This window comes from Callorhinus ursinus, unplaced genomic scaffold (genome assembly GCF_003265705.2).
Source record: "Callorhinus ursinus isolate GAN/ISIS: 27379988/994484 unplaced genomic scaffold, GSC_fseal_2.0 scaffold4, whole genome shotgun sequence".
Taxonomy (NCBI): Eukaryota; Metazoa; Chordata; class Mammalia; order Carnivora; family Otariidae; genus Callorhinus; species Callorhinus ursinus.
Window position 1 is genome coordinate 128,698,575 of NW_027397066.1, and position 27,547 is coordinate 128,726,121.

At 43.8% G+C, this 27,547-nt stretch overlaps 1 protein-coding gene across 3 annotated transcripts in view; it reads left to right on the top strand.

Annotated features, from left to right (window-relative positions):
- The window catches only part of TRIM2 (tripartite motif containing 2), a 162,638-nt gene that overhangs the window by 21,240 nt on the left and 113,851 nt on the right, over positions 1-27,547 (top strand). Inside the window, exon 1 of one of the 3 annotated variants that reach the window (XM_073892377.1) lies at positions 25,156-25,301. The exons of the other annotated variants lie outside the window; for them this stretch is intronic. Coding sequence (XP_073748478.1) covers positions 25,272-25,301 — 30 coding nt within the window. The 5' untranslated portion in view covers positions 25,156-25,271. Of the gene's footprint in view, positions 1-25,155; positions 25,302-27,547 lie in introns of those variants that run through there. 3 annotated transcript variants of the gene reach the window in all.

A 27,547-nucleotide genomic window follows, 5' to 3' on the forward strand; every position in this document is an offset into this window, starting at 1 on the left:
TCTTTCTTTCTTTCTTTCTTTCTTTCTTTCTTTCTTTCTTTCTTTCTCTCCTTCCTTCCTCTCTCTTTCTTTCTTTCAACTAGGGCATTTTTCCATTACAGTGATTTTTAACTGCCTCTGGTAACACTTACAGGAGGAGGTTGATGATACCGATTTTCATTACCGCTAGCCTCTGGAACAGTATCTGTGCTGATGAGATTCTGGATTCCATCTTACCCGTTCCTTCAGAGCAGAAATATGTGTTGAAAGCGCACGGTGTGCCTGTGCTGTGTCCACGCAGAGATACGGCACATCCCAGTGCCCGCTCTACTGCAGTGATGAGTCGCGGATAAACAGGTTGAGAGCACAGAGAAACACCAGGCTCAGAAGAGGGAGACCGTTGGAATAGTTTGAGAAGCAATGCGGAGGTGACATTTCAAGGGCTCAGGAGCGAAGTTCTGGAATGGAGTGTTCCTGGAAGACAGGACCTCAGAAAGCATGAGGGCGGACGGAAGGAGCTTGGTGGGTCAGAGCAGGGGAAACAGGCACAGTGAGCAAGTGCGGGGAGGGCGGAGGGCTCCTTGGGGCTTCTCCCCAGGGGCTTGGGAGGAGAATGGATTTTAACCTGAGCACAAATGACTGTTGACATGTCATGAGCCCGGATTAAAAATTCCCTGACTAGGTGAAGGCATGAGGATGTGGCTGGAGTGGAGGGACAGTCTTCAGGTCTGGGTCCAGGGTCTGTAATCTCCCTCAGGTGGACATGTTCCCTCACAGCAGCAGGATTTAGGGGTTGAGGAGGGAGAGCTGGAAGGTCATGGAAGACAGAGTGCTGATGTCTCCATGTGCAGGTTCAAAGCCCTAAGAAAAGAAATGCAGGGGACACATTCTCATGGTGGGCAGAACCAGAGGAGGGACAGAAGCAGGAGTCCCACCAGCTGCTGATCCTGCTATGGCTGGCGGTCCCACCTCCTCCTTGCACTGTCCCACACCTCTTCTCTCTACTTTCTGGTCTGCAGAGGCTTGTCTGGAAATCTCTTCCCACTTGGAATCAGTCTGCCACTAATAATTGCAGCACAAGGGTGCCTAAGGTGCTGGGCTGCAGAGTGTGGGACTTTCAAGGATTTTGTGGTTAGGGTGGCTCTGTTCTACATGGAAATGCTTGTACCACCTGTGGTTTTCTTTCTCTTTCTATTTGCACTTCTGATGATTCTAAGTCAACGGGACTGTAGTTTGAAGATGTGGCAGCCATTACAGAAGACCGTGACCTTCCCTGAAAGTGCAATCAATGCATTTAATTTGACAGAAAAACTTTACCTTCCCACCCTGTCCCTTATTCATTCCCAGTTGGCCGTGGGACCCTAGTTGAATGGACAGTGGAGGGATATAAGGATCTGCCAGGACAGATGGGGTTATCCTTAGGTGTGGGGCTTCCCTATCTTCTCACCAGGCCCACCAAGTGTGTCTGAAGGAGCTGGTTCTTGCTAGCTCATGTATCAGGCAGAGTCCCCACCCCAACAGCAGACTGATGGCCAGCCCCCCAACACTGTGATTCCTTAGTAACTATTTCCTGAGAACAGGGTGATTATTTTAGTAATATAGCCACCTACTCATCTTAATTTCATTAATAAAATAGTTTCTTTTCATTATAAAATACAGGTAATTGACTAGTGCCTAATGAATAAGCTCAATGAACTTGTAGAGAGCTCTGCTGTACATCAATAAACAGGCTATCAGCAAACCTGGTTCTTGCCATAAAGACAGATAGGATGCAAATAAACTCTCAACGACAAATGAATTGTATCTTCTAAGTTACCTTTATCAAATGCATTGCAAGATTGATTGCTACCTTATCCGAACAAAACTCAACTGCTTACTGACTAGTTACATTCAGGGGGCCTAAGTGATCCATGTTCCCACCTCTTTGTCAAGGGCCTGAGCAATTTTTTCTAGTGTGTTGATTCTATCAGGCAGTTATTGGAAATGATGTGCACAGGGGGCTATTCTCCCCTCTTGACTGCTGCATAGGTGAAGATTTCTAACACGGCAGTGACGATGACCTCACTGTGACTGGGATGGGGGGCAGTCATGGAAGCAGGATTGGGGAATAATGAAAGAAGAATCTTGTGTGGGAAAACGCGCTGGGGGAAGCTACTGCATTCAGGGGCCTAGAATATGATTTCTTTTTAATTTGGATGTTTCCTTTTTTTTTTTTAAAAGAACTACTCCCTTAAAATTTGATATCTGAGTGATGACAAATAAATGGGTGATTCTGATTAGATCCTGGGCTGGAAAAGACATTATTGTGGCAATTGGGAAAATTAGAACATGACCTATAAATGAAATAGTAGTATTGTATCAATGATAAAATTCCTGAATTTGGTGACTATCATGTGGGCTTTTGTCCTTGTCCCTGTCCTTGTTCATTATGAAGTGTTTAAGAGTAAAGGCGCATGATATATACAGTTCCCTCTAACATGGTTAAAAATTGTGTGATAAAATTAAGAACGATAAAGCAAATGTGGCAAACTACTAGTAACTGCCAAACCTAGATAAAGGGTATAGACTTCTCTGTACTCTTCGTGCAACTTTTCTGTAAGTTTAAAATTATTTCCCAGTAAGAACATTTTTGTGTGCTTTCAGTTGTATTGGTTAAGACTTAATCCAGCTGTGACAGAAGACTCAAAATAGCTTGATCAAGAGGGAAATGTATTTCTCTCTCAGGCAGAAGGAATCCAGAGGTGAACAGTCCAGTTCACAAAGTTGTCAGGGTCTAGGGCTCCGTTGCTTTTGTTATTTGTGTACCCTAGTAACTGGCTTCCATCTAATGGTCTAAGAGGGCTGCCTAAGTACCAGCCACTGCCCACATTCTAGCCAGCAGGAAGGGGAAAGGTTTGAAGAAAAAGGTGAGGGGGACCCCAAAGGGCCATGTCAGCTGTGATGTGACCACAGTTAGCTGCAAGAGAACCTAAGAAATGAAACCTTTATTCTAGTGTTCCTGGCCCACATACAAATCAGGGGTTCCAGCGTGTGGAAGAAAGGGAGCATGATGGTGGACCAACAATTAACAGTCTCTACCAAATGAAGTCATCTTAAAGAAGACAGCTTCTGCCCAGGCAGCATCCATAAACTTGTGACCCCCGAGCCTGCTGGACGTTGGGCTGGCCCTACCACATGAATGCAATCAGTTAATGCGGCAGACGTTGTTTGTAGGCTGTAGTTTGTGTAGTCGGCCACCATTTCAAATAGCCGAACTCTGTGGACTTGTCATAGACCCACTTGCTAATGACCAACTACTGGACTTGCTGAAGATTAATACTTCAGATGGCTTTGGTCTAAGAGAACAAACTTAAAAAAAAAAAAAAAAAAGCCGAACAGGATATTGTGAGTCAGAATAAAGGCTGTAGTGCCTTTTGGCTGCTTTCCATGCTTACAGGGAAATAGGAGTAATATTTACTTTGCAGTTGATAGAGGGTGAAGAGGCCTATTTTGTGGGAGAGTTTGCTATGCTAACAAGCAGTTTTTCTTAGTCCTTGAGATGTTGACTTTGAGGCAAGGGGTAATGCAAAATGATTCCTGGTCAAACAAACCTGAGAATCATGGGTACTATAATCCTCTCTTAGATATTCACGGTGCATGTTAATACATTAAGGGCTCTGAGAATTTCTGCAGTAAGGAAGTCTGTTTCATTTAGAATTGTTCAGTCTTTTTTTAAAGATTTTATTTATTTATTTGAATGTTTATTTTTTTTTTTAAGATTTTATTTATTTATTTGAGAGACAGAGAGAATGAAAGAGAGAGCACATGAGATGGGGGGAGGGTCAGAGGGAGAAGCAGACTCCCCGCTGAGCAGGGAGCCCGATGCGGGACTCGATCCCGGGACTCCAGGATCATGACCTGAGCCGAAGGCAGTCGCTTAACCGACTGAGCCACCCAGGCGCCCCTTATTTATTTATTTGAGAGAGAGAGAGCATGGGCAGGGGATGGGGGAGGGAGAACCAGGCTCCCTGCTGAGCAAGGAGCCTGATGCAGGGCTTGATCCCAGGACCCTGACATCATGACCTGAGCTGAAGGCATACGCTTAACCGACTGAGCCACCCAGGTACCCCCAGAATCATCCAGTCTTAATTACAACTTTGTCTTTCTTCCTGGTGTCATTTATTTAACTTCTCTCCTGGGAAGACTACCTTGGGAAATGCTCTGTCAAGGCATCTTTTGAGTCACGAAGTTCATACTGATCTGCCTTTCGCTTCATTCTGAAACATTCATTCTGGACTCTGCTCATTCGTATTTGACAGAAAAGGGGACTTCAATCACCATTTAAGCATAATGACAAGGTTTTTTCAGAGGGCGGAATTTAGAAGCAAATGGAAGCCATAGTCCTGTGGGGATCAGTGGCTGACACCTAAGAGTTTTTTAAGGGATCTTTAGAAAGTCAACACCTTATTTGTGCAGTATCACAGCAAGACTGGATGGAGTCACTGTGCACGTGAGCCTCAGTGCATCAGCAGCCCCTGCCCCCAGTGCCCCTGCACCTCGCCCCCGCACTCCCAGCAGGGACTTGAGTGCTGACAGGCAACTGCTCTGTGTTTAGGATGCTAGTTAGGAGGACAACCTTTAACTATAATAGACTTTTGTTGCCAGACTCTATGGTTAACTGGACAAGCATTACAACCCTGGAAATCTCTTCCAAACCGTGCCAAATTCTCCGAATACTAAACTGGGTTTTATTTAAGCTGGTGAGATGGGGACAGATATTTTCCCTTGCCATTTGAAACCTGCAGTGAATAAAATGAACTTGATTTGTCTTCAGAGGGCTAACTGATAAACATAATTTTGCCTCTGGATGGATGGATGGATCCATCCAGAGGCATGAAGCTAACTAAACAAGAGGAATGCTTTGCCCTCAATAAATTAAGAGCCCCATTAACTCAGTGCATTTTTGGTACATTTTAAGTAATTTTGCTATATGTAACATAAGGTTTTCTTTTGTGAAGTTCATGGTGCATTTCACATGCCATCTCGTTAATTTTTACCATACCCTTAGGAGGTGGGTATTATTACTCTTACCAGGAAAATGGAGGCTCTAGACAGCCTCGGGTTGTGCAGCTAGTTGGAAGATGGCCAGAAGCAGAGACAAGAGGTCCCTGGTCCCAAGCGTTAGCTGTCTAGCACATGGCCTTTGAAAGGCAAGTTTTCAGTGCTGCGATCTTGCCTAGGGAAAAAAAAATCATCCCTTGGGAAAAAATACTAACCACTCCTGCTTGCTCCTTTAGGCATTCATGCATGCATTCATTCATTCATTCACTCTACAAATATATACCAAGTGCCCACTTGCATGAGGCATTGTCCTGAGTACTGGAGATGCCCTTGTCCTCACAGAGATATGCCTATATATTTGTCTCAAGTGTCACATAGAGCCCTCTAGTAAGGGCTAAGGAAGAGGAGCTCAGCAGGATGAGCAGGTGTAATTGTAATAATAATGATAATAAGAGCTAACTCTTACATAATGAGCCTTGCACTGTTCTAAGTACCAACTTACAGGGCGCCTGGCTGGCTCAGTCAGAGAGCATGCGATGCTTGATCTCAGGGTCGTGAGTTCAAGCCCCATGGTGGGTAGAGATTACTTAAACAATAAATAAGCTTAAAAAAAGTACTAACTTATGTATTCTCATAACAACTCTTTGAGGTGGCTACCATTATTAATCTATATTACAGATGAGGAAATTGAAGCCCATAGCGGTTCCATTGCCCAGTTCACACGGAAGAGATGGGATCCCAGCCAGGCAGTTAGTACTAACCATGAGTCATAATGCCTCTCTAGAAAACCTCTCAGAGGCAGGGGAAGGAAAAGAGATGGTTCTGGCGGCCCTTTGGACTCTGATCACAGTGTTAGGCTCGGGGAGTGGCTCTAGCACACAAGGTACCAACTGTGTGATGGCCAGATGCTGAGTCAGGCTGGGACAGCCATTTGAACAGAACGAGGGGCTCACTGACCCCTTTGCCTCCAGTGGACACATTAGGCAGACTTATCCCAAGCAAAGACCTTCCAGACTGTAAGGGGCTCATGGCCCCACACCCCCAGCCACCTCCCATTCTGAAGACGGCTATGGCTTTCAACCTTCCCTCATCTGCCAAGGATAAGATGTGTGGAGTTAGGGCCAGGATGCAGAAGTGGGGAGTGGCGGTGACGAGTCCCTGGCACACGTATCCTTGTTTGGACTCAATCCCAGCTTCCCCCTATACCAGGGCTGGAGGTGGCAGACACACCATGTCCTGCTTTCTTGAGGCTGTCGGATGCCCGTTGGCTCCCTGCCCCTTTTTTAGCCCAGCTCATGTCTCTCTTCCTCTCCCCAGATGACACTGGGCCCCCTGTGCCAGGGAGGGTACTGCACAGAAGTCAGAAGACGTGGATTTCCACTCTCTAGAAAGTTGTCTGGCATCCACTTCCTACCTTGAGGTCCTGGCGGTGGAGAACTTTGCTTTTAGAAATGGGTGTACTCTGGAAAATGGTGTGACTGAATCCTAATTAGCAGACTGAATCCGAATCAACAGCTTTGCTTCATCCTCACCTCTGACATTTTCTGCCTCCTTGAAGGAAAAGCAAGCACAGGGCTGAGTGAGGCTCTCTTATCCACCTTGGTCCATTGAGGGCTCACAGCAGCCCATTTTACAGGTGGGAAAACTGAGGCCCTCAGAGAAAAAATAAGTTGCAGAAGGAGAGGAAGCTGTCCTTTGGTTCAGAATCAGAAGTGAAGCCAGAAGGGGTGGAGTGCTGAGGTGTGCCTCTTGAGGCCGCAGCCAGATGCCCTTGGATCTGCAGACACTAGGTGCGTTTTGAGATCATAAAACAAGGAAGGAGCAAGTGAAGAGACGGGAGTCCCAGACAGCCTTCTTGATGTAACTGCACCTGGACTGGACCTTGGAGAAAAGACAGGAGAGGAGGTGTGATGTCGCGGCTGAGCGAAGACCTAGAGCCTGAGTGCACGGGTTTGGGCCCCAGTGTGGCCCTTGTCAGCCGTGCGACCTTGGATAGCATGTACCCCGGAGGACTGTTATTGGGACCAAGAGAGCTGAAGCACAGAAATAAAAGCAGCACACACAGTGCCTGCCCTGCAGGAGGCGCCCACTGGGGTTAGTGTTAGGGAACCAGGGTTCGTTTTTGGGACTCTGGAATGGTTCATTTTATCATTTTGTGGATTTTCCCCAAATCCATTAGGTCTTTCAGAATAACTTAATTCTGGAGTTAAATTATAAAAATTGCCACTGTCCTCCAGCCCCATTGGCCTCTTTTTGTTCCTCATTCTCAGAAAGTCCTTCCCTACCTCAGGGCTGTTTCTTCCTCTGCGTAGGGTGCCCCCCCCCCACCTCCTCAAGATGCCTTTCCTGTTCCCCTGGTACCTTCCATCGCATCACCCTGGTTATTCCTTCGGGGTTGTCCCAGCCCATGATCTTATTTATCGTCTGACTTCCCCAGGGAGCTTGTTCACTACTCTCTCTCCAACACTCCGCATAGCAGCCTGAACATAATAAAAGATTTGATGAATGAATGAATGACAAGGTTGGCTCTTGATGTCTGGCCCCCAAGCCCACGCCTCACCGCCTGATGCTGTCCCAGATGATACTTGCTCCAGAACCTTCCCTGCCCTTGCTGGTGCAGAGCCACCTTGCTCTCCCCTGAACACACACACACATAGCCTTTGTGGTCTGTACCATCACTGGGTGATGTTGCATAGGCTGCTGCTCACCCCTCACACTTGCCTTTATGGTTTAACGACTGCATCATTTCACATTCCCGTGACAAGGCCCCATGGCCCCAGCCAGATGATAAATGTTCCTGGAGGGTGTGTGTTGGGTAAAGCAGAAAAAAGAGACATCTGCTGAGGGTGTGTATGAGGGGTGGCAGAGGGCTGTAGCAAAGATGGGAGCAATGTCTGGGGCCCCAGCTCTGCACGGAGGTTCTGGGAACCTGAGCTACATCCAAAGGGTGGGACAGGTTGGTCCAGAAGGCTACAGAGGAAGGGAGGAGGAGGCTGCCGGTCAGGGCCAGATCTGAGTTTATAACAGTGTTAGCAAACTCGCTCAAGAGAGAGGCCCTGGATGAGGAAGAGCTAAGGGCAGCCCAATGAAGAAATAAAAGAAGGTCAGAGATTGGTGATAGCAAAAACAGGCCAGGCAAAGATTAGGATCCCTTGCAGGTGCATATCAGATGATCATAAGGAACTTTCAGATCTGTGTTCTAGTTTTATCTCCACCACTTAGATTAGTCTTATCTTGGGCAAGTTTTTTAACTGTTCTGAGCTTCACCTTCCTCATGTGCAAAGTGGGGATAACAGTCGCCAACCTCGTAAAGATTAAATGGCAGAGTCAGGATAGAGCATGGAGTCCTACCCAATAATGTAATGTAATGTAATGTAATGTAATGTAATGTAATGTAATGTAATGTAATGTAATGTAATGTAATGTAATGTAAGGTCATTAGACTGGGAAAGCCGAGTTGAATGGTGATAAACTTCCTGAACAGAATGGGTGAACCAAGGGCCTTTTAACTTGGTCAGGGATTCCAGCTCATGGGGGAGAGAGTGTAATTTAGCCTGCTCAGGCCGCCATAACAAAATACCATAGCTTGGGTAGTTTAAACCACAGAAATGTGTTTTCTCACGGATCTAGAGGCTGGAAGTCTGAGATCAAGGTGCCAGCATGGTCCTGTTGGGTCAGGGCCCCACCTTTATGACCTCATTTAGCCTTAATTACTTCCTTGGAGGTCCCAGCTCCAAATAGAGTCACACTGGGGTTAGGGTTTCAACATATGAGCAGGGGGGAAGCACAAATATTTAGTCTGTAATGGGAGGATAAGGGATCACTTGAGTGACAAGAAGTCCTCTGGGCACTTTGAGGAGAGGACCAGTTCCCCCCAGCTGTGGCCACGGTGGGGTTTTGAGTGCAGGATGCGGCTGGATGAGTTCGGCCTTGCTCACCTCTGACTGGCCTTGTGGTGACATCCCATTACGTGCACAGCCAAAATCGGCCCTTTGAAATCAGGACATTACCATCTATATGCTGCTTTTCCTGTCCTTAGGAAGTGGAGTGGGGGCTCTCAGAGAGGGGAAACCTCATTATCAGACGCATTTCCATCCAGAGCTTCCATTGGCCCCCAGTGGTGGGGAAGGCCATTCCTTCTTTGTGGAGTGCAGTAGTGTCCTATGCCACCCAAATACCATTTCTAGGACAAATTCCCTCACCAGGCATTCTTTTCATTTTTAATTTTTTAATTAATTCTTTTTCTCCCCAGTTTTCTTGAGAATAATTGACATATATCACTGTATAAGTTGAAGTTATACAACATGATGGTTTGATTTACATACATTGTGGAATGATAGCACGAGAAGTTCAGCTAATATCCACCTTCTCATATAGATACAATGAAAAGAAAGGATAAAGGGAAAAAACAGTTTTTCCTTGTGGTGAGAACTCTTAGGATCTACTGTCTTCATTTCCCCATGTATCTCGCTCGTAACAGTGTTAACTGTGGCTTACTTCACTTAGCATAATGTCCTCAAGTGCCATCCATATTGTCACAAATGCCAGGATTTCCTCATTCTTTATGGCTGAATGGTATTCTGTTGTATGTCTGTATCACAACTTCTTTAGCCATCCATCCACTGATACACACTTAGGTTGTTTCCATGTCTTGGCTATTGTAAATACTGCTGCTGTGAACATGGAGGTGCAGGCATCTTTCTGAATTCACGGTTTCCTTCTCTTTGGATTTTTTCCCAGAAGTAGATTTGCTGGATCATATGGCAGTTCTGTTTTTGAGGATCCTTCATACTATTTTCCATAGTGGCTGTACCCTCACCAGGCATTATTTATTTATTTATTTATTTGCCAGGCATTCTTGATGTTCTCTCGGTAGTGTTGTTCCATGGCAATTTGCCTCTGTGCCCATTTTTGATACATACATTCTTCCTATGTATTTATCAAATGAATTACAAAACAAATGAGAGAATGAGTGAATGAGTGGGTCTTTTTTACTGAAGTGTAATTGGCAGATAACATCATATTGTTTCCAGGTGCACAATATGATGATTTAATAATGGTATCCATTGTGAAATGGTCACCACGGTAAGTACGATCTGAGTCTCTTTCATTTTGAGTGTAGTTACCTGAGAGCAGAGTTTATTCTTTCTTTCCACAGAAACGTTCTGGCCAAAAGAGCACCCGACATGACAGGCTCGTCATCAACACAGCTAGTCACTTAGAACATAAATGTGGCAATCTCAGGAATATTTTTGTCTTCACTGCATTGGCCTTTTTACTCCAAGTTTACTCAGTTCCAACCTCGCTTTACATAAAGCAAAAAAAGAACATCAGTCCCAGAGGATTTAACCTTCCCGGCTCCATAGTACTCGGCCTTCTCAAGGTGACTCCATATGTAGATCTTGAGCCATAGAGGGGACTCAATCATTTTCCGGGGTATGTTCCCTTCACGTTCACTCTGTTTACACATGGAAACATCGGAGCAGCTGTGTCTTTGTGTTTGCCAAGATCCAGCCTCACTGAAGAGTTGTTTAACCAATCGCACTTATTGTGCTTCTGCTTTGTACCCGGCACCCTAGGCAGTAGGGCCGATCTGGGATGAATTATGCCAATAATGAATTATGCCAATCAGGGAGGACATGCCTCCACTTTCAGGGAGCTCAGAAAGGGGTTGGGAGACGGGACACAGACACAGGAAATTACCGAAGGGAACTGCAGAAGCAGAAAAGGATTTCCTGATTCCTGTGGGCCTGTTAACCATGAGCAGGGCTTACCTCTCACTGAGGAGGCGTTTGGTAGGAAAGATTGGGTTCAGTTAGCAGCTGAGTGGGAGAAGTGAAGCAAGCAAGGTGCACCTCTACAGACAGCTGTTGTTATTAACATTGACCATCCCCTAGCTCCCTGTGGTAGGGGGCTGGGGAAATTGGTACACAAGTGGTTCTCAAGCAGGAGACTTTGTCCCCATGGGACACTTGGGCAGTGTCTGGAGATATTTTTGGCTGTCACAATGAAGGAGGGCAAAAAGGTCCTTCTGGCATCCAGTGGGTAGAGGCCAGGGATGCTGATAAACATCCCACAATGTATAGGATGACCCCTCACAACAAAGAATTATCCAGCCCAAAATGTTAATGGTACTGAGCTTGAGAAACCCAGTGAGAGCCTGAGGGAGAGTCTGGAGTCTGGTCTGAGTGGTGGGAACTGGGTCACTTCACTTCCTTGGGTCATCATTTACTTATCTATGACGTAACCAAGCTCTTAGGTTACATATGGCTCTAACAGTTCTGTGATTCAGTGAAGCTAACAAATGAGATTAAAGATGAGATGTGAATATCTTCAGAATTTTGTGCTTTTTTTTAAAAAGCAGAAGAAATATGGGGAGTTTTGACAGACTTTCTAGGAAATAGTGCTTAAACCTCAGATGAATCTTTAAAAATTGGAACCATTTTATCCTCCTAAAACTTGTAAAAGAAACTGTAAGAGCCTTGTTCTCATGCTTTGTCATTATGGAAGGAATTCTTGCTGGGGCTCAAGGGACAGCCCAGAGCAGAATCTTCTAGAATTACATAGACACTAAGATGCCAGCCAGGCACACCTGAGGGCTGCTTTTCAAGTATTGTCTCAGCTGCCAAGTTCCTGAAAGGGGAAGCACAGCTTTCCCTAGCCTGGGCCATTCTTCATGTCCTCTGACTGAATTAGAGCCACACCCTTGTCTGCCACAGGTCTTCTTCATATCAAAAGACACCTGTCCTTCTAGACCTTAAGAATTAACCAGAATAGAAAGACTGAGAAAATAACCTTTGCCTACTCAGGGAAGCTGGCCTAAAGACAGCACAAATTGTTAGAGTTGCCCATAGATTGGTCATATTACATTTATCGGTACTTTCCAGAAAAAGCAGTAGATTCTTATAAAATCCCCTTGCCACAAAATAGTAAAGGCTTTTTTTTTTTGGTATTGTTAAAACTTTTTTCCGATATTAAAAATTCAAATCATGCTTGTAAAACATGCTATTTATAAAGAAAAAATTCTATATGAAGATAACTCTAATCAAGGATCTATTACCAGAAATACAAATCAAAACCACAAGGAGATACCACCTCACACCAGTCAGAATGGCTAAAATTAACAACTCAGGAAACAGCAGATGTTGGAGAGGATGTGGAGAAAGGGGGACCCTCTTACACTGTTGGTGGGAATGCAAGCTGGTGCAGCTACTCTGGAAAACAGTATGGTGGTTCCTCAGAAAGTTAAAAGTAGAACTACCCTATGATCCAGCAATTGCACTACTAGGTATTTATCCAAAGGACACAAAAATAGTGACTTGAAGGGGCACGTGCACCCCAGTGTTTATAGCAGCAATATCCACATTAGCCAAACTATGGAAAGAGCCCAGATGTCCATCAATGGATGAATGGAAAAAGAGGATGTGGTACATAGATACAATGGAATATTGCTTAGCAATCAAAAGAAAAGAAAAGAAATCTTGCCATTTGCAATGATGTGGATGGAACTAGAGGGTATTAACCTGAGTGAAATAAATCAGTCAGAGAAAGACAAATATCATACGATTTCACTCAAAACAGAGTAACATAGGGGAAGGGATGGAAAAAGAAAATAAGACAAAAAAAAAAGAGGGAGGCAAACGAGAAGCTCTAGAAAGCAAACTGAGGGTTGTTGGAGGGGAGGGTGGGAGGATGGGGTAACTGGAGGATGGGCATGAAGGATGATGGGCATGAAGGATGATGGGCATGAAGGAGGGCACGTGATGTAATGAGCACTGGGTGTTATATGCAACTGATGAATCACTGAACTCTACCCTGAAACTAATACTATACTATATGTTAACTAAGTTGAATTTAAATTTAAAAAAGGATCTATTGCCATGTCATAATATGATACATTTGAATTTCAGAATATTTGAGCAGCATTTTCATGAAAGTATCAGAATTTATTTGTAGGTATTTACCATCACAAGTCATCTATATGTAATTAGATTTCTAAAACAGAATGCTTTCTGTACCAATGTAAACAGAGGCCCCAAAGGTCAAGAAGAAATGAGTAGATGCTGTCTACACTCAGGAGCCAAAGCAAGGTAAGTCCACTGTGAAGAACTTACTAAGGGGGCAGCCAGTAACTGTTTTGTGACGAGGTTTTCTCTGGATCTTTGGAGAGGTTGTCATTGTGTGAGCTTCCTGTTCCAGCCCACCCCATGGAGGAGTGGGGGGTGCTTCCTCCCTACCTGAAACCGAGTGACAAAGGGGAATTCAAGAAAACCAGGGGGCTTGACCCTCTCCCAAAGTTTGTGAGAGCATGAGGCCTAGTATGAGAACAGAGTGAGGTCACATTGCTATCATTGCTCCCCCTAGTGGCGGGGGCAAGAATGCAGAGTTTTCCAGTGGGCCAAGCACACCTCTCCGAGGGTCCACTGAGGAGTCATTTCAAGAGAGCCTTGCTCAGGGGGGCTGTGCGGAGGAGTGAATGGGCCTCGAGAAAGGGAGAGTCTGTGTGAGGTATATCCCTGATGATAAGGCACTGAGGCTCAATGTCAGAGGAGAAATGTCAGCCATGTCTTGGGAATTTCAGCAGGGGTGCACAACAGAGCAATCTCCCAGACCATAAAAGCTTTCCAGGACACTAAGTGCCAGCCTCAGACATCTGCCAAGTCCCAAGTGTACAAATGTCCCATTATGTCTGTATTCAAAGACTGTGGCCATCTTTCCCTAAAATTCTCCCTCCTTAGCCCAAATCTGGAAGGTCAGAAACAGAAGCTATGGGAGGGAGAAGTAGAGTCTGGAAGAAAGAATAAAATCCAACATTCCTTCACAGCTCCACTTCAGGTTTCCAAGGTGAAAGTATAGATGAACTTGGGGAAGGAGAAGCTCTAAATAAAATAAGAGGTTGGAGTTGTTATTATACCAAAAGGGGTATTTTTAAAACTACCTTTATTAAAAGGTCTAACGTACATACAATAGACCACCCATTCTGTGGACAGTTCAATGAATTTGGACACATGTGTATACCTGCATAACTACCATACAATATTTCCATCATCTTCAAAAGTTCCCTGTGCCCCTTGCTATCCATTCTTCATCCTCCTCCAGCCCAGGTGACCACTGATCTCCCTTCTGCCTCTGTAGATTAATTTTAATTTTATAGAAAAATGAAAATTACAGAATTTCATATGAGTGGAATCATACAGTATGTACTCCGGTATCTGGCTTCTTTCATTCAGTGTAAAATTTCTGAGACCTATCCATGTTGTGTGTATCAGCAGTGTGTTCCTTCTTATTCCTGAATAGTGCTCTATTGAATGGGTATATTATAGTTTACTTTTCATTCACCTATATGGTACATGGGTGTTTACTTTTATAACACATTGCCCAGTGTTCATCCTTAAAGGTTGTTCCATTTTATAGTACTGCCACAAACAATTATGGGAATCCCAGTTGCTCCACACCTTTCACAACTTTTGGTCATGTCAGACTTTTAAATTTTAGCTATTTTAGCAGTTGTGTGGTGGTATCTCATTGCAGTTTTAATCTTCATTTTCCAGATGACTAATGATGTTGAGCATCTTATTAGGTGCTTATTGGTCATTTGTATATTTTCTTTTGTCAATGTCTCTTCAATATTTTATCCCATTTTTAAAAATTGATCTACTAGTTTTCTATTATCTGTTGAGCTGTATAATTAGAGTCTTCCTATAGTCTAGGCACAAGTTCTTTGTCAGGTACATGTTGCTAATAACTTCTTCCAGTCTGTGATTTGCTCTTTCATGTTCTTAGTGTTGCCTTTTGAAGAAAAGATTTTTCAAATTTGAGAAAGCTCTATCAATTTTTCCCTTTTATTGTTTATGCTTTTTTTATGAGACATTCAAATTACTGAAATGAGATTTTTTTCTGCAATTGAAAATGCTCAGAAGACTTTTGATTACCTAAGAGTAACTGGAAAAGTTCCTGGGGACCTGCCTGAGATTCCATTCAAAGGCGGAGACGGACCAGCCCCCCCTACCATGGGGACCATTTCAGGAAAGGGTTGGATAGCCCTTAGGCAGAAATTCTAGGAAGATGTTGGCTCAGCTTCTTATTTTTTGTAGTTTTGTTTTTTTTTTTTTAAAAACTGATTTGCTTCATGATGATACAGTTTTAGGAACAAGTCAAACTGACAAGGTTAAAAATTATAGGTGGGGGATTTTTTTTTCATATTCCTCTTCCTTTCAATAATTTCAGAGTGTGGGATTCAAACAATCTGCACTGTTTAACAAGCCTTCCTATAAGGAAGCTCTGGGTTTTGTGTTGGGTTTGTTTTCCACAAACATCTGTAAAATCATCATGCTGCAAGTTGAGCCTGTTGTATTCCAGGAAATAGGCTTAGGAAAGGAACATATAAGCATCTCTTCTTCAAACTAAATAATTGCATGCTCAGTTCCTAAAATGCCTCTTCTGGATTTATTTTCGGATACTTTTATTATCTTGGTTGCTCTCTGCAAAGCCTCTCAACATTCTCCCAATCCCTTTCAGATGCTAAGCCCAGATCTAAGTGGCCAGTCTCCTAGCGATGCCCTGAGGGCATCGAGGGTGATCCCTAGTGCCCACTCCTCCCCAAGCATCCCAGCATCATGGTGACTGTCTAAACACAGCGTGATGAGGGCAACCCATTTCCTTTGGATTCCACCCTAACCAGTATTGTATCTGTATGCTAAAAAGCTTTGAGGCTCTAAATTCACAGCCAATCTAAATTCACAGCCAAAGTATCCATCTCTGAACATTTGGGGGAAAAAAACATACATCAAGGTCGAGAGATTCTGACAGTAAAATGAGTGAAATTAATGAAAATTCAACATGGTATGTCCATCTACAGTCAGCCAATCTACACCAGCTGCTGGACAGCCAGGCAGCAAGGACCCCTGGGCCTTTGAACTTGTTTCTACCACCAAGGATGTTCTTTCCCCAGATGGGGCCTATGGCACATTTCCTGAGACCATTCAGGTCTGCTCTCAGAGGGTGCCTTGTCGTGAAGAGCTTTCCTGATCACCCCGACTGCAACTCTCTAACTCGGCTCATCCCACTCGGACCCCCTCCTAGAAATCCCCAATCCTGCTTTTAGGCTACTTTGTATGTCCCCATGGCACTTAACAGACATGGTTTATACTTTTAGTTGCCAGTTTCTGTACTATCTGTCTGCCCTAGGAGAATGTAGTTTGTGTATGCTATGTTCACTGCTTTATTCCTCCATTTTGAGAAGAGTTCCTGCCACAGAGAGTTCCTTGACAAATCATCTTTGACTGAATAAATCTATGAATGCAAGTAGAATTTTTTGCGGTGAGGAAGAGTTCTTGAACGTTGATTTGTATCTATTTTATGGAGTGCATATATAATGCTTACTATATCTCATTTAATCCTCATGACAGTCACAGGAGGGAGGACTGTTGCCCTCCATGGTGGATGAGGAAACAGAGGCAGGGGGCCAAGTCACAGCTGCTGTGTGGCAGCCTGCTCCAGAGTCTGTGCCCTCAGACACTACCCTGCTGCCTCCCTGAATTAAATAACTGGAATATATTTGGCAGAAACCCAGGAATTGAACAGATTTGGGCTGGGGCCGACCTATAGTTCTTTCTGGACAAGGTGAACAGAGCACAGACAGTGGGAGAGTAGAAGGCAGACCCAGGGAGGAGGTAAAAGAATCAGAGGGAGATCAGAGATGTGGGGAGGGGCGGTATCCCCGGAGAGAAGGGCAGGCGCTGGAAGAGGCTGACAAAACGCCTGAAGGAGCTAACTGAGACCTCAACTGGTGTCCCACAGGGATTCCTCGGTTTCAGCAACTGAGGGCTGGGGAAAGAAGTATGGGTATGGGGGCGCCTGGGTGGCTCAGTCGGTTAAACATCTGCCTTTGACTCAGGTCATGATCCCAGGGTCCTGGGATCGAGCCCCACATCGGGCTCCCTGCTCGGCAGGGAGCCTGCTTCTCCCTCTCCTTCTGCCCGCCATTCCCTCTGCTTGTGCTCTGTCTCTCTCTCTCTCTCTGTCAAATAAATAAATAAGATCTTTAAAAAAAAGAGAGAAGTATGGGTATGGGGCTAAGCGTATGAGAGGGCTTCGGAGGTGAGGTGGGGAGACCATAAAGGAGGAGAAAAAGAAGAAAACCTCAATTCTGAGAAATTATCATTCATGTTCTCTCCCCTCATCTTGGAATATCAACTCAATTTATTGATTGAAACTCCTTTAAGAACTGAGTGGATAGGGGCGTCTGGGTGACACAATCAGTTGAACGTCAGACTCTTGCTTTCGACTTTGGTCATGATCTTGGGGTCCTGGGATCGAGCCCTACACTTGGACTCCTCACACTGTGCTGAGTTCTGCTTTGGATTCTCGCTCTCCCTCTGCCCCTCCCTCTGCTTGCTTGCATACAACTTCTCTCTAGAGTGAATAAATAAATCTTTTTTTAAAAAGTTAGTAGATAGGGCGCCTGGGTGGCTCAGTTGGTTAAGCGACTGCTTTCGGCTCAGGTCATGATCCTGGAGTCCCAGGATCGAGTCTCGTATCTGGCTCCCTGCTCAGCGGGGAGTCTGCTTCTCCCTCTGACCCTCCCCCCCATGCTCTCTCTCTCTCTCTCTCATTCTCTCTCTCAAATAAATAAATAAAATCTTTTAAAAAAAAGTTAGTAGATAAACAAATTGTGGTATGTTCCTGTAATGGAACACTGCTCAGCAATAAAAGAGAATGAACTAGTGATACACCCCAAACATTGGATGAATGTCAAAAAAATGTGGAATGAAAGAAGCTGCAGTGGTCTGAATGTGTACCAACCCCCCAAATACATATGTGCAAACCCTAATGCCCAAAGTGATGGTATTAGGAAGTGGGGCCTTTGGGAGGAGATTAGGTTATGAGGGTGGAGCCCTTGTGAATGAGATTAATGCCCTTATAAAGGAGGCCCAAGAGAGCTCCCTTGCCCCTTCCATGCGAGGACACAGGGAGAAGTCTTCAACCTGGAAGAGGGCCCTCACCCATGCTGGTGCACTGATCTTGGACTTCCAGCCTCCAGAATTGTAGGAAATAAATTTCTGTTGTTTATAAGCTACTCAGTCTGTTGGTATTTTGCTATAACATCATGAACTGACTAAGACAGAAACCAAACAAAAAGTATATTCTGTATGATTCTACCTACATAAAATTCTAGACAGGCAAATTAATCCATATAACAGAAAGCAGATCTATGGTTGTTTGGGGCTAGGGCTATGGATGCGGGAAGGGGCAGGAGAGAGGGATTATTAAGGGATGCAAGGAAGCTTTTGGAGGTGATGGGTATATTCCTGTCTTGATTGTGGTAATGGTTTCATAGGAGTATACTTATGTCAAAACTCATCAAAATGTACACAAAAAAGTGAGTGATTAAATCTATAAATCCATAAATCTTTGGAGAGGTTTTCCCAAGGCTTTTAAGTTGAGAACTCTCATCTTTTCCTAAGATTGATAAATAATTTCTTTTTTTTTTAAGTTAGGGTTGAAGAGTAGTAGTTAAAAACACCTTTCTTTACTCAGCATATCTTCCCTGTATAGGGTTGGCTATTGCTCCTGTCTCCCTTTCCTACGTGAGGAAACTTCCCTGGGCCCAGAGGTTTCTTGGGGCTTACAGTAGATTGAATTGTGGCTCCCAAAGGATATGACCCCCTAGAACCTCAAAATATGACCTTATTTGGAATAAGGGTCTTTGCAGATGTATTTGAGGTAAGGATCTTAAAATGAGATCATCCTAGATTAGGATCCACCCTAAATCCAATGACGAGTGTCCTTATAAGATACATAAAAGGAGAAAACACAGAGACATAGGAACACCACGTGAAGACAGAGACAGAGAATGGGATGATGCTGTAGGCCAATGAATGCCAAAAATTATTAGCAGCCCCCAGAAGGTAGGAGGGGCATGGAACAGATTCTCTCACAAAACTTCCAGAGGGAACCATCCCTTCCAACACCTTGACTTTGGACTTCTGGCCTCCAGAACTGTGAGAAAAATTTCCGTTTTCTGCTTGTAATAACATGTTATGGCAGCCCTAGCAAACGAACGCAGCACCCCTAGGTATTTTTACCCCTGACTATCCTTAATTAATTCTACCCCCATAGCTTATTTTTGCTGTTTGCTCTTCCTTCTCCAAACTAGTCCTGTTAGAATTTTCCCCTTTTGGTATTTGGCCATTTCTGCCTCGACGGATGTTCACTAACTGCTCTAAACTTCACTTTCCTCATTTGTAAAGTGGATATGCCTACTAACGCCTAGGATTGGTTGGGAGGATTAAATGGACTAGTACGTGTACACGCTACTAGAGCAGTGCCTGTCATATAGCAGATGCTGTATATATATTATTACCATTATTATTAAGTTCTGCCCCCAGTTCTGACGGGGTGACTCAGCTTGTAGCTTCTTCAAAATTAATGGTACATTTTCTTCTATCATTTAGGTTATTAAAATTATTGTTTTACTCTTGGATCTAGAAGGACCCTTCTATAGGTTCCTGGGATCAGTTCTGAACTAGGTTTTCAGCAAATCCCTTCATGGTCTTCACCAACTCATTGAAAACTTTTGTGGTGTCGAAGCCTGTCATGGTTTAGCTCAATGGGCTGGGCGATGAGCAAATGAGCCCAGGGCTGCTCTTTTCCATGGCTACAGCCTGACTTGAGGCATCATTTTGCAAATGTGGGCCATTGGCCATATAGGGACAGAGCGAAAGGCTATAAGAGGCTTGTAAAAATTCATCGGCATGGTCAGAAAAATAAAAGTACGTTTACGTTGGTGTGTGGTTAGCAGAGTCCATTTCATAGCTCAAATTCATATGACAACTGATTTTAAGCCTTACCTTTCTCAGAGAGGTACAAAGAAATCATATAGAATAAAAAACATGGAATACCACATAATTAGTTATGAATTTCTAATGCATTAAGAATAAATGCATTTGAAGATAATGAAAGTTTAATGGAATGTGTTTAGAACTTTCCATTTCACTTCCGGTTGTGGGCTGACCTAAGAGTAAGTGATTTTTATCCATAATTTACAATGCATTGAGGAACAGCTGAAGCAGAACAAAATCAAAAACCTTGTCAAAGTCAAGAAAGATTGTAGCTTTCATTCCTTCTGCCTACAAAGTCCTTCAATGTCATTGATGGTTAAATCTTAAGTTTCTCTTCTTTATTAAGCCATGTTGCTAGGCAACCCTTTCATTTCCTTAAAAAAGAAAGTAAAGGATTTAAAAAATATATAATTTAGGTCTTGAAGTTAGTAATTTCTAGAATCATCTGAGAAGCCTCAAGGGGTCTGGCCATTTATCCATATATTATCCAAACGGCTTCTGTTGCGATTTCACCCAGTTCCATTAACCGTATTATTACATGATCTCTTAAGATGAGAATCTAGTATTATGTGTGTATCACTTCTTAAAAAATATCAGCAATTAGATATTTTCCCTTCAGTGTGGTGTTTTGTATGTTGGCAAATCAGGGGCTTGATAATAAGTGCACTGCAGGATGTTGAACTGAGTCAGTTACTTGGGGCTTCAGCTCTTTCCAAGGGTTGGGTGAAGATCTGCTTATGGGTAATGGAAGCTTCAAGTTGCCAAGAGGTGGGTGACCAAGAGGTGACTGTTGCGGATCAAGGGCAACATTTTAATTGGTTGATGGGCATTCTCCAAGGGCATATAGCAATTTTCTGAATTGCATAATCTAACAGTTTGAAATTTAGAAAGTAGTGATGTCATCTCCCCAACTTTTAAGAGGACATGCATCTCCTTCTGTAATTATTTTGTTTATTATTTTAAATAACAACAGCAGACCAATGCCGAGGGATAGATGATGGTCAGGGATGCGTGGAACAGCTTTGCCAGCGTTTCAGTCCTATGTAGTTGCATTTTCTTGATGAAATTCCTGGCCAAGTCTTTTATGTTTTCAGAGCCTCCTTGTCCTTATTCTCAGTTCATTTCCTATTCCAGCTTTCCAAAGGGTTTACCTCTGTTTAAATGAACTGATAAATATAGTCCTGCCCAGGTTACAACTTGTGAATCTCTCTCTTCCTTATTGGTTTTTAGCAAAAGATATGATGAAAGAAATTGTAAACTCACTGAGAATGTCAAACATATTCTGTAGGTCATTACACTCAGAGTTTATAGAGAATAGGAATTTTGTCCACTCATCCCGTGGAGAAGCAGAGAATTGAGATCTACTCAGTAGAAGATTAATCTGGGATCAGTTTCTAAATTTTTGTGTATGGCATAGTAGAAAGAACCCTGGACCAGAAGCTAAGACACCTGAATCCTGGCCCTGGTTCTGCAACTATCTTGCCATGTAACTCTGGGCATGTCATTTAATTGTGCAGGGCATCAGATTTCCATCTGAAAAATGAAGGTGTCCAGCCAGATTACTTAGAAAATACCTAAAGTTGCATAGTTGTTTTCTGAGTAAAATTTTGACAATTAGTTTTGGTTTTTTCCCCCTGGTTTGTGTCTTTATCCCACGAGAAAGAGAGTTGCACTGCTCTTCTTGACATCTAAAATGCTTCTTAATAAGTTTTATTCATTCATTCATTCACTCCTTCATTCATGCATTCATTCATTCACATTGGGAAACACCTTTTTTCCTCACAGATTCAGTTCCTCACATACCTCTGATCAGGGAGCAGCATGGTGGAAGAGAAAGGACTTGGCTTCATTGCCTTTGGGAAGTTAATTAAACTTGCTGATTCTCAGTTTCTGTAACAATAAAATGGGAATAATAATTCCTACCACCACTCCTCCAAGTGATTTTGACCAGTCAATGGAATCAAGCATGAGACGAGCCCGCATACAGTAGCCGTTTACCAAACATGAATTTGCTCACCCTGCTTGCCACCTTCCTTCCCCATCGGATGGTCCTGCTCTTTCTTAGCTTTGGTAGAGAGGGTGCAAGGGGGTCTCCTGGCACCCAGCTGCCCCACAGTATCTGGTGCTTAATAGATGCTGAACAATGCATAAATATTAAATGAATGAATGAATGGATTGAATAAATCTTTTTAAAAAATACCCTCAGTAAACTTGTGGGATGCTCTTACAAAGAAGGAGCCTGTTGAACCCAGACGATACTGAGGCTTAAAAAAACCCCATAAAATTAACCACTTTAAAGTGAACAATTCAGCCGTATATAGCATATTCACAATGTTCTACAAACATTACCTCTGTTTAGTTCCAAAATAAAGCCTGCACCCACTAAGCAGTTTCTCCCTATTCCCCCCCGTCTCTCAGTCCCTGGCAATCACCAATCTGCATTTTGTCCCTGTGGATTTTCTATTCTGGATGCTTCATACAAATGGAATCCTATATTATGTGACCTTTTATGTCTGGCTTTTTTCACTTAGCACCAAGTTCTTGAGGTTCATCTATGTTGTAGTATGAATCAGTGTGTTCCTTTCTATGGCTGAGTACTATTCCGCTGCACATATGTACCACAGTCGGTTTATCCATTAATCTGTGGATGAACATTTAGGTTGTTTCCACCTTTTTTATCATGAATAATGCTGCTATAAATGTGAGTATACAGGTAATGGTTTGAGTATTTCCAATCCTGTTTTCAGTACTTTTGGTATATGCAGAGGAGTGGACTTGCTGGGTCATGTGGTAATTCTCTGTTTGACCTTTTGAAGAATTGTGGTGTTTTCCACACCAGCTGCATCATTTTACACCCCGACTAGCAATGTATGAGAGTTGCAGTTCTGCCTCACCCTTTTTAACACTTTTTCTTCTTCTTTTTTTTTAATAGCTACCCTAGTGGTTGTAAAGTGGTACCTTATTGTGTTTTGATTTGCATTTCCCTAATGACTAATGATCCTGAGTATCTATCTTTTCATGGGCTATTGGCCTTTTGCATATCATTTTTAGAGAAATGTCTATTCAAGACTTCTGTCCATATTTAAACTGGGTCGTTTCTCTCTTTGTTGTGGAGTCATAAGAGTTCTTTATATATTTTGGATATTAGGCCCCTATCGAATATATGATTTGCAAATATTTACTCCTACTCTGTAGGGTTACCTTTTTTTTTTTTAAAGATTTTATTTATTTATTTGACAGAGAGAGACACAGCTAGAGAGGGAACACAAGCAGGGAGAGTGGGAGAGGGAGAAGCAGGCTTCCCGCTGAGCAGGGAGTCCCATGCGGGACTCGATCCCAGGACCCGACGTGGGGCTCGATCCCAGGACCCTGGGACCATGACCTGAGCCGAAGGCAGACGCTTAACGACTGAGCCACCCAGGCGCCTCTGTAGGTTACCTTTTCACTTTCTTGATAATTTCTTTTGATGCACAAAAGGTCTTAATTTTGATGAAGTCCAATTTATCTAGTTTTCCTTTTGTTGTTCATGCCTTTGCTGTCCTATAACTCTTTTTTTTAATGACAAGATCATAATGTTTTAGAGGAAAACTAGACCTTTTCCAGAAGGTAACCTGTTCTTTAGAGTCAAGAGCTATGTGAGTCCAGATACAACAGCTCCTTTGGGAATCATTAGGAGAAGAGAAGAATCAGAGGCAGCTTCATACCCTATTTGGAAGGGCCACCAGAGGAATCTTACTTTAATATGAATTAAGTATCAGTGGCAGAATCATAAATATTTTTAAACTGACAGAGATTAGAAAAGAGAGTGCCTTTTGATTATTATTTTTATGATCCAAGGGCTCATGAAAGGGCTTCATACAGAATTTGTGGAAAATGAGTATATTTCAGCATTTTTCAGTTTCTTTGCTAGTTAATTTTGATAGTTGCTATGCTTCCTTATGTAAATAATGAGACTGTTCCAAATCGTAATGATTGTATTTTTCTGAAAGTTTATATGGCTATAATTTATGCAATGCCACAAATCAACCAAAGAGCTCTTAACTTTATTTTTACCTCAGTGTATTATTTAGAAATCATATACAGAAAAAAGCCACAGTTTGTTTTCTTGTTCTTAGTCATTATCGTAGGGTATCAAAAGGTTCCACTGGCATAGTTGCTTCAAAAGCAGAATTTAGTTAAAATCAAAAGAGAAAAAAAGAAAGCCATGGCTATTCTGTCTTCTTCTTCCAAACATACTGAACTAACTTCTGCTTTGTTTGCACATGTATGATCGGATAAAGTGAGTATTTAAAAATGAGGGGCGCCTGGGTGGCTCAGTCGTTAGGCATCTGCCTTCGGCTCAGGTCATGGTCCCAGGGTCCTGGGATTAAGCCCCTCACCGGGCTCCCTGCTCAGCGGGAAGCCTGCTTCTCCCTCTCCCACTCCCCCTGCTTGTGTTCCCTCTCTAGCTGTGTCTCTCTCTGTCAAATAAATAAATAATCTTTAAAAAAATAAAATAAAAAATAAAAAAATGAATGTGAACCATTTATATTTGGGGGCAAAAATAAGCCTATTTCTCTGGGTTCTGAAGACATACCAATCAAATCAAACCTTTTCTCTGTGGAGGTAGTGAGTGCCTCTCATCAGACACTTTAAAGATTTTATTTATTTATTTGAGAGAGAGAGAGAATGAGAGTTAGAGAGCACAAGAGGGAAGAGGGTCAGAGGGAGAAGCAGACTCCCTGCTGAGCAGGGAGCCCGATGTGGGACTCGATCCCGGGACTCGATCCCGGGACTCGATCCCGGGACTCCAGGATCATGACCTGAGCCAAAGGCAGTCACTTAACCAACTGAGCCACCCAGGCGCCCCTCTCATCAGACACTTTATACGACAAAGTAAGCATGTCATAAAGGCATCTTCCTTGGATTTTGTTCTTTGACTGAAAAACTCTTATCCACCTCAATAAATAGTCCATTTATTGACCCCAGAAGAATGAAGATGGCTAGTGCAACGCCAATGTTTGTGACTTTGAAAATATATATTATTATGTGGGAAGCATACGAACTTTTCCTTGAAATTGGTCTGCAGGCAGTAATTAAACTTTTCAACTTGGACTCCTTTCATGCTGCTGGGCTGTAAAGTTGAGGACTTGGCCCTTCCTCTTCGGCTCTCTCTCCAGCTCTCCGGTCTCCCTGACTTCAGAACGAAACATAATATCTTAAGCTAACAGAGCCCAAAGAGGCTGATCATTGGCTCCCATTGTCCCCTGATACTGCAGCCCCGCCCCTTTGGCTTGTGCTGACAAGCTGTTTATATTTTTGTAAGGGCCACCCTTTAACTCAGCAGCCTGATGACTATAATGGGCCCAATTGTCCGCGGGCTGCAGAGAGCTGAGTCCCCACATCCGAGGAGGCTGGGGCCAGTCTCTGATGCACGGGAGTGGCCGTTATGGAACACGGGTAAGGACGAGTCTGAGTGTGTGATGACGCTTTTTACGGGCTAGTCGGTTAGTCCTGGGCACCGTTTAAGAGAAGTAAGTTGCGATTGAATTGCTAGCTTTTTCTTGGTTTTCATTTGTTGCCTGCTAACCACGGAGGGAGAAGATCATTTCTCTGGGATTTGCTGACAAAGCTCATAATGATCCTGGTCAGCCCAGGCAAGAAATGCGCAGGGAAGCAAAAAAAAAAAAAAAAAAAAAAAAAAAAAAAAAAAAAAAAAAAAAGAGGGGAGAGATGCAAGTGGGTTTGACACCAAAGCAACACGGGAGAGGCAAAGCACACGGCTACCTCAGTGATGCTGAAAGGCTCAGAGGCTGTTCTTTTTCCTAATTTAAGCGTTCACAGTCAGGAGTTGGGCTCTGCCACGGTGGGGTTTCTGCAAGCCAGCTGTTAGCTGATGGGAACTCAGTCGACCCTGTTTGAAGGGGTCTAGTATCTGCTGGTATTTTCAAAGGGCAAACCATAGTAGTCTTGTATGTCATAAATAGTTCTATTCAGAGATGTGGGAACGGTTTGGAGCTGCAGGCCATCAAGTTTTACTGCCCATAAAAGTGCTCAAAGGGTACGATGGCCGTCTGCAGCGGGGCTCAGGAATGAAGGAAGAGCCCCAGGCGATTAGAGCATTTGTCCTTGACTACCCAAGAGAGAAGTCGGTGGGGCCAGAGGACACCATGGGAGAGGGAGTGAAACCTGAAACGGGCTTAGCCAGCCCACCTGGGGGTTCTCTCTGGTTTCGCGCTTGTAAATAAATGAGGGAGGGCGGAAAACTGCTCGGGCTCCAGTCTTTGGTGCCTGATGTCATCGTCCGGCTGCTCTGTTTGGTGCTAAGACGCCCTTCATGGCACAGAGAGGCTTGAGAGGCAAGGGAGGTGGGTGTGCTGTGTCTGGGACCACAAGGGGGAGGGGATGGCACCACGAGAGCTCTGGGAATTGTGTTGGAAGTAACTGCCTCCTGCTAAACGGAAAATCACCTATGGCGGCTTTGATCAGAGAATTTTGTTCTGTCCTTTCTGAGGAGCCTCATGGTGTGAAGTGAGTGAACTCACAGTCAGGGTTTGATATGGACACGAGCCTGAAAAGGTGGAGTTTGACTTTTAGAGAAGCTAAAGGTGACTCATGGGACTTGAACACATCTGGCACTTTATAAACCTTCCCACTTCTCCTAAGCCCCAGCATTTGTATTTGTTATCTGGATACACCACCTTTAAAGCCAACATGTCTGGGGGCTCCTGGAGGAATTAAGTCAGATGCAGAGGTTGTTTTTAAATGAATTTGACGCAAAGCAACCTGAATGTTTCGGCTCAGTGTATGAAAATACCAGGAGGTCTCTGAGTGAAGCCGTGGTCTCCTGCAGTGGCCTGAGAGCCCAGGAGAGGGCGATGAGTTGCCCCATGGGTGGTCTTGGAAAGGGACAGGCAGGTGGGCCGGAGGCTCAGCAGGAAAAGGAGAGGGTGGCCTCATCCCTCCCCTCCTGACTCGGGCCTCACACACGCTGGCCTCCTTCAGATCTGTGCATTCTCCATTCCACCCCAGATGGCAAGACAGCCGAATGAGGAGGGCCGGTGAGAGAGAAGATGGGGTGAATTCCAGGAGACCCCACAAGGCACAAAGACAGCTCTTATCCAGGATCTTTTATCAGAGTGGTGGGCATGCCAGGTTCCTGGAATTTCAGAGGCAGAATTTACATAAGCTAATGCTCACCTAAGAGATTTACAATAACAATATTCTAGAGCTTTTAAATACTGAGGACTGTCCTCATGGGCCCACGAAATCAAACAAGCAAGCATGTGTGGATGAAATGCTATGACAATGGCACATACCAATGGTAATAACAACGACCCTTTATTGAGCACTTACTACGTGCCAGGCTTTCTCTCACTCGGTCCTCGCCAACTCCTTAACGTAAGGACAGTTATTGTCCTTGTTTTACAGAGAAGGGTCCTGGGGCAGAGAGGTTAAGTAACTTGCACAAAACTTCTGAAACAAATAATGCAACATATGTTAAGAAAAAAGAAGAAGATAGCAGGAGGGGAGGAATGAAGGGGAGTAAGTCAGAGGGGGAGACGAACCATGAGAGCTGATGGACTCTGAAAAACAAACTGAGGGTTCTAGAGGGGAGGGGGGTGGGGGGATGGGTTAGCCTGGTGATGGGTATTAAAGAGGGCACGTTCTGTATGGAGCACTGGGTGTTATGCACAAACAATGAA